General features: G+C 44.6%; 1 gene segment (V, D, J or C); it reads left to right on the top strand.

The window, feature by feature from the left end:
• Nucleotides 1-2,608: 2,608 nt before the first annotated feature.
• Nucleotides 2,609-3,037, top strand: LOC130016567 (immunoglobulin heavy variable 1-2-like; the record flags this gene model as incomplete). The annotated part of the segment is given in 2 exon segments: nt 2,609-2,654; nt 2,733-3,037. Coding segments are annotated over 2 exon segments (351 nt in total), but the record flags the coding sequence as incomplete, so codon positions are not given.
• Nucleotides 3,038-7,639: the final 4,602 nt, after the last annotated feature.

Below are 7,639 nucleotides of genomic sequence, written 5' to 3'. Positions count from 1 at the left end.
ACGTGACAGGGATGAATGGAGATGTTACTGGTGCCCACTCGAGCAAATCGATGAGTAACAGGATGTCAAGTGATCGAGTGATCAATAAAAATTAATACAAAACAAATCATCTAGCATTGCTTTTTCAGCAGGTTTGAGTGGTGGTGGGACTGACGTTGAAATATCAAATGTAACCAAAGCAGAGAGAGTATATGGGGGAAATTGTCTGCCACACAAATAGGGGAAGGGTTGGGGAAAGGGGACAGTGGGAACACTGGGAATTTTGGTGGTGGAAAATATGCACTGGTGAGAGGACAGGTGTTTGCTGCTTGTATGCTCAAACATGAAAGCTTTGTAACTGTATCACATGATGATTCAATAAAAAAGGAGGGATAATAATAATAATTAATAATAATAAAAGAATTATATAAAATTAATATTATGAATTTATTATTATTATTATTATATTATGAATTTTGGGGCTGGAGCGATAGCACAGCGGTAGGGCGTTCGCCTTACAAGCGGCCAACATGGCCGACCCAAGTTCGATTTCTCCGCCCCTCTCGGAGAGCCCAGCAAGCTACCGAGAGTATTCGATATGCCAGACACAGTAACAACAAAGTTCCAATGGAGACGTTACTGGGCCCGCTCGAGCAAATCGATGATCAACGGGAGGGCCTTTACTTTTTACTTAATATTATGAATTTAAAAATTAATGTGGAGTTCATGACCAATTAAATCAGCTTTATCAACTGCTAAATAAATAGGAGTACTTCTACATTATAAAAGAAAATGTAAAAAATATATGGAGAGTGGTAGGGATACTGGGATCCGTGGTGGTGGGAAATGGGCACTGGTGGAAGGATGGGTATTTAATCATTGTATAATTGAAACCCAAGCACAAAAATTTGCAAGTCTACAAACGTATCTCATGGTGTCTCACTAATAAAAAAAAAGGAAAATATATAATAAAATTTTTGGCAGCTGTGTTAGACTCATGCCTGGTTTCTTAAAATGTCTTTATAAATTTAAAAAATTTAATATATTTTTGTTCTGGGGAGCGATAGCACAGCAGGTAGGGAATTTACCTTGCACACAACCAACCCGAGTTCGATTCCTCCATCCCTCTCGGAGAGCCTGGCAAGCTACCGAGAGTATCTTGCCCACACAGCAGAGCCTGGCAAGCTCCCAGTGGTGTATTCAATATGCCAAAAACAGTAACAACAAGTCCCACAATTGAGACATTACTGGTTCCCACTCGAGCAAATTGATGAAGAAAGGGATGACAGTAACAGTGCTACAATATATTTTTGTTTATATTGCAGTCTTTACTTAAAGACTTAAATCCTTTTACTTTGGTTTTTACTATTCTTATTTGAGTGAATTAAGTATTTCTTGTATTACTTTTAAATAATCTCAGCAAAGAAAACTCTGTGTCCCATATATATATATATATATATATATATATATATATATATATCTACTTGTTTTGCCAATATTTTCCTAGGATGTATCTACCTGAGTGATTTCTGAACACAGAGCCGGGAATAAGCCCTCAGAACTGCTGGGTGTGGCTCAAAACCAAATCAAAACGCTCATTTAAGAATATGACTCCTGAACAAGACTTCTGAATTGAAGTTCCAGGATTCAATCCTGTGTTAGAGACACCAAGAGGTTAATGTCCCTAAAAGCCCAGAGGCTCCCCTTGCAAGGTGGGGACCAGGATGCAGTGGGCGCCACGCTCCAAGATCATCTAATTGCAAGCCAGAAGGGGTGCAAAGATGGGAGAAATGGGTGCAGAGATGCAGAAGTCCCTTCAGAAAGGATTTCCTTCTTCAATAAAATTAAACTTTGCTTTCTCAAGAAAACCACAATTAAGTGCTGGAGCAATAGCAGAGTGGGTAGGGTGTTGGCTTTGCACGCGGCTGTCCTAGAATCCCATATGGTTCCCCCAGCACAGCCGGGAGTAATTCCTGCGTTCATAAGTCAGTAGTAACCCCTGTGAAGCCAGGTGTGATGCAAAAAAAAAAAAGAAGAAGAAACCCAAAATTAAAATAAGTATAGGACACAAAAAGTTAAACTGTGCACACTTATCATTTAGAGAGGAATACTTATTAATTGATAAGCAGTAAAACCTGAATGTAGGTGGTGTTTCTGGAGTTCTTAATACCTCCAGTGGAAACTTTGGAGCATTCAGATGGTTTTGTAGTCTCATAGTGGCATCCCTTCGGGAGTTACAGGATCCCAGAAATAACCTCAAAGCCCAGGTGTGTCCAGCTGTGTCCAGGCCATACAGATGTGGGGGACCCTGAGGGGAAGATCCTGAAAGGGCTTGGCCCTCAGGAGGGGAAGCTCTGTGTGCACAGAGTTCTGGGACAAGACAGCGTCTCATCTCCTCAAACACGGGTCAGAACGTGAACCTCTTCACTTCCCTTGAGGATGGACCCAGTGGCTTCCATCAGCCCCTTCTCAGGTTGGACCAGGTCTTCAGCTATGAATTCTATCTGCTCATGAATATGAAAATTACAGGAGGGACACCGAGTTAAATACAGATGTGTCTGTGTTCTGACAACCTCACTCAGCAGGCACACCAACACCTTCAGAAACTTCTGAGTGCACGGTCCTCACAATGGACTGGACCTGGAGAATTCTCTTCCTGGTGGCAGTGGCTGTAGGTAAGCGTCCCCATGCCTTGGGCTGAGGGAACGGGGCCAGTCAAGTGGAGTCCACCTACTCCTGTCTGCTGTCCACAGGTGTGAACTCCCAGGTACAGCTGGTGCAGTCGGGGGCTGAGGTGGGAAAACATGGGAAATCAGTGAAGATCTCCTGCAAGGCATCCAGATACACCTTCACCAAATACTATAGGCACTGGTTGCAGCAGACCCTGGGACAAGGGCTCAAGTGGATTGGAGGGATATACCTTAGCAATGGTGGTACAGAATATGCACAAAAGTTCCTGGGCAGACTCACACTCACTGTAGACAAGTCCACGACCACAGCCTACATGGAACTGAGCAGGCTGAGCACTGAGGACACGGCCGTGTATTACTGTGCGAGATACACAGTGTGACAACCACATCCTGAGTGTGTCAGAAAAGTGACAGGGATGTAGCAGTGCCTGGTGAGATGACAGGGATGCTGATCCTCTTGACTTCCTCCTCAGAGAGTTAGGGTCTGAGACACAGAATGGGGCTCACAGGGCCAGGCTTCATCTGATGGAAAGGCTCAGGATCTCTCTCTGTCCTTCAGCAACAGCCAAGAGGAAGATGGCTTCTTTCTAGAACACATCGTGTTGTTCATAGTTTCTTCCAGGATTGTGTAGTAAAGCACCCCAAATTGTACTGGGAGCACCACTTGGAAGTTTGGGCTGGGGTCATTGCAGGTTCCTGAACCGGAGGTCTACCCATGGCAGACTCCAAATGTTACCCATTTTCTTTGAAATTCTGTCTCGACAAGAAATCTTTTTCTCTGAGAAGTAATCCTGGTGCTGGTCAGACTCCCTTCCTGAGTTTCTGTGGAGCCCTGCCCCTTTGTACATCTTCATATATCTTTATTTCTGAGCTGGAATCCTGCCATTGGACAAGAGACAGTGAAGAAGACGAACCTGCATGAAAGAACCATGGTCACACTTCTATGATCATATGGTGGTAAGGAAATAGTCGGGGTTGGTTTTCTGAGAAACACTAATGTTTGGGGCATTTCAGCCCAACTCAGGGGAAGGTCATTACCCAAGCACAGAAACATGGTCTGGAATGTGCCCAGGAGGGTTGGCAGTAGCATGGACCAGCACAGGATCTAGAGCAAGGCCTCAGGGGCTACTCCCTCCACCCCAGGCTCATCCATCCCATATGAGTTTGCCTGGGTCTGACATCGCCAATTAACCAATATTCCTGGGAAATATATGGTATTGAGTGAGACATTAATCTTGTACATGCCTTGAAATCTGGGAATAACTAATCAAAATTTATCACTTTCTTTCAATAGATATCGAGGACATGTATTTATGGACATATACCCATGCACAAATCTATACACTAGATGAGTGGAAAACAGAAATATATGTATATATGTCACTGTCACTGTCTAACCATTGTTCATCGATTTGCTCGAGGGGCCCTATTACGTCTCCATTGTGACACTTGTTACTGTGTTTTGGCATATCGAATACGTCACGATTATCTTGTCAGTATTTGCTGTGCGGGCAAGATACTCTCGGTAGCTTGCCGGGCTCTCAGAGAGGCGCGGAGGAATATCAAATCTGGGGTGGCCAGGTGGGTCGCGTGAAAGGCAAATGCCCTACCAGCTCTTCTATCGCTCCAGCCATATCACTTCACTTAATCACTTAATCCCCGTTATTCATCGATTTACTCGAGCGGGTGCCAGTAACGTCTCCATTCATCCCGGTTGCGTGCTAACATAGCCCAATGGTATCTGTTCGTTTTAGGAACATGTAGAGCCTCAAACTGATCATTTAGGGTCTTGACGAAGAAGTCTGACCATCTTATAGGTGGGCGTCCACGTGATCTTTTGATGTCTCGTGGAATCCAATCAGTAATGGCTCTAGTCCAGCGGTTGTCTGTAAACCTCATTAAGTGTCCAGCCCATCTGATTTTTGATGTCTTGGCAAATGAGACAGCGTCCCTGATTCTTGAGCCTTGACGAAGATCAGAACTCCGGATTCTATCTCTCATTTGAGTGAATCGTGATATTCCAAGCATAGATCTTTCGATTCCTCTTTGAGAGACCCGAATAGTGTTCTCATCCTGTTTTCGTAGGGTCCAGGTCTCTGAGGCATATGTTAATGCAGGAAGAATAGTGGAATCAAAGAGATGTGCTCGTAGCTGGAGGTTCTTTGTCCTTTTAGTTATTTCTTCAATGCTCTTGAAGGCATTCCAAGCCGCTCTCTTCCTCCTGTGCAACTCAGGTGCCAGGTCATTCATCATGTTGATTTCTCGACCTAGGTATATATAACTGTTGCATTCGGAGATGGTGGTTCCGTTGAGAGCGAATGGAGCGTCAGGAACAAGGCTGTTTCTCATAAACATTGTCTTCGTAAGATTCAGCTGTAGTCCGACCTTTCCACATTCACGGTCAAAGTCGTTCAGCATTTGTGCCGCTTGGTTGATGTTTGGTGTTATTAGAACGATGTCATCAGCAAAGCAGAGGTGGTGTAGTTGCCGACCATTTATCTTCACTCCCATATTTTCCCATTCCAGTCGTCGCATGATGTTCTCGAGTGTGGCACTGAAGAGTTTTGGTGAAATGGTATCACCCTGCCGAACCCCTCTCTTGATATGGATGATTACTTCTTTGTATAATGGTGAGATCTTGGTAGTGAATCCGCAATAGAGCTCATGAAGGATCCTGATGTATTGAGTTTGTACGCCCTGATTGGCTAGGGCTTCCATGACCGCTTCCGTCTCAACAGAATCAAAGGCCTTCTTTAAATCAATGAACGTTAGACAGAGCGGCATCTTGAACTCCCGAGATACCTCAATGAGCTTGGTTATTGTGTGGATATGGTCAATTGTACTGAATCCTTTTCGGAATCCAGCTTGTTCACATGGTTGTGCTTCATCTAGTGTTCTGCTAATCCTATTCAGGATGACTCAAGTGAATAGTTTGTAGATGACAGACAATAGGCAGATTGGGCGATAGTTGCCAATGTCGTGGATGTCTCCTTTCTTGTATAGTAGTACAGTCCTGCTGGTTTTCCATTGGGATGGAACGTTGTATTCAGACAGGTAGCGTGTGAAGAGTCGAGCCAATGTATTGATGAGTACTGATGGTAAGTTCTTCAGGTGTTCAGGTCTGATCTTGTCTGGGCCAGGTGCTCTTTGTTTCTTTACCGACAAGATGGCATGTTGGATTTCGGAAGGGAGAACATTGGGAACGACATATCCATCATGTGGTATGTAGTATGTGGGCAAGTGGATGTGGCTATTAAAGAGATCTGAGTAGAAGTCATGAATAATCTTCTCCATTGCCCTTCTGGAAGATGTGATAGATCCATCATGATGTCGGAGGGCAGTCATCTTGGTTTTGTAGTTGGTGAAGGACAGGTGGGCATTCCGAATGTTTTTCCCAGCATCTGCTGCATCTACTAGTACTGCTGCTCTCCTGTTTTTGAGGTCATCCTTGATGGCTTCTCTGTACTGTTTTGCCAGTTCGGACGTTCGCTTGTGGTTGCCTGAGGCACGTGCCAAGCCACGTTGGCGAATAAGTTCAAGAGTGTTCGAAGAAAGACGGTTTTTTGTGGTTATCTCTCTCTTGGCATTCCTTGCACAATCAAGGAGGTGCTGAATCATTCGATCATATACCTCATCAATGTTGTCAATGACGGCATCTTCCCATGTTGCCGCAACAGAGCCAAAGAGCTCCCAGTTGGTGGTTGTTCGGGGAGTCCTCTTCTTAAACCTTGCATTCTTTTCTCCTCGTTCTGTGAGGTAGAATTTTGCACGAAGAAGATGGTGGTCTGATCCCGTTTGGAATTTTGGGACAACAGCAACATCGGTTAGGCAAAACCGCCGATTGAATATGATGTGGTCTATTTCATTGTGGAACCGTCCATCAGGAGACTCCCATGTCCAACGTTTAGATTCAGCCTTTTGGAATTGTGAGTTACCATGGAAGGTTTTGGTTGACATGATGAACTCAGACAGTCTGTCACCCTGTTCGTTCTATTCCAGGCCATGGGTTCCGATGTGGAGTTCATCGACTGATCTTCTTGGTCCTATCTTGGCATTAAAATCACCGACAATGATCTTGTAGAAGGTGTGATCTTCTTTATAGAACTTCTCCAGCTCCATGTAGAACTTCTCAGTTTCTCTTTCACCATAACTGGATGTTGGTGCATAGACAACAAAGATAGAAACTGCCGGTAGTGAGCCACATTTATTCAAGTGTAATCGTCCGATTCGGGTTGTTAGGCATTCAAATGAATCAATGCTCGTGACTAAGTTTGTGTTGACAAGGATACCGACACCACCGACGCCTCTTTTATCACATGTTCCAAGGAACAGTTCTTCTCCAGTGTTGAAAACAGCATGATGGAATTGATGTCTTCTCGTTTCGGTCAGACCAATGATGTCGTACTTGATCTTTCGTGCTTGTACCATAAGGTCTTCAATGGATGCAGCAGATGCCAGCATACGAGCATTAAAAGTACAGACAATCATTTTTGTTTTTCTGCGTTTTGGCAGCCTATGTCTGCCTTGGTGTTTTATCAGCCTCTCCTTCCATATCCTTCTCGACTCTGCATATTCAGGGTTAGGGAAATGAGATCCATTTATTACTGGATTTGGCATATCAATTTGTTCTATTTGGCATAGACCACGGATAGCTTGCCAGGCTCTGCCGTGCGGGTTGGATTTTTAAGGATATTTAAGGTACCCTGAAAACTCAGAGAAAAGTAAATAAATAGTCACGCGGCCGCAAATGCGGCCGCGCGCTCCTGGGAGCTTATTGTGATAATCTCTGGATCCTGGCCGTTGTTGGGGTTACACGGCAGTTGGAGGGTGTACCTGTCTAGCTAGTGACAGGTCCAGTCCAAACCGTGCAGGCTTGGAGATCTCAGCCCCAGGTTCCACACACCTGGGTTCCTCTGCCAGTTCTGTTATGTCTGAGGCTTATCCAAGTGTGTGGAGAGTGGCCCCAGTAA

The sequence above is a fragment of the Sorex fumeus genome, unplaced genomic scaffold (genome assembly GCF_029834395.1).
Source record: "Sorex fumeus unplaced genomic scaffold, SorFum_2.1 ptg000157l, whole genome shotgun sequence".
In the NCBI taxonomy this organism is placed as follows: Eukaryota; Metazoa; Chordata; class Mammalia; order Eulipotyphla; family Soricidae; genus Sorex; species Sorex fumeus.
The sequence above is the reverse complement of the archived record's forward strand: the minus strand, read 5'-3'. Positions and strand labels throughout refer to the sequence as shown.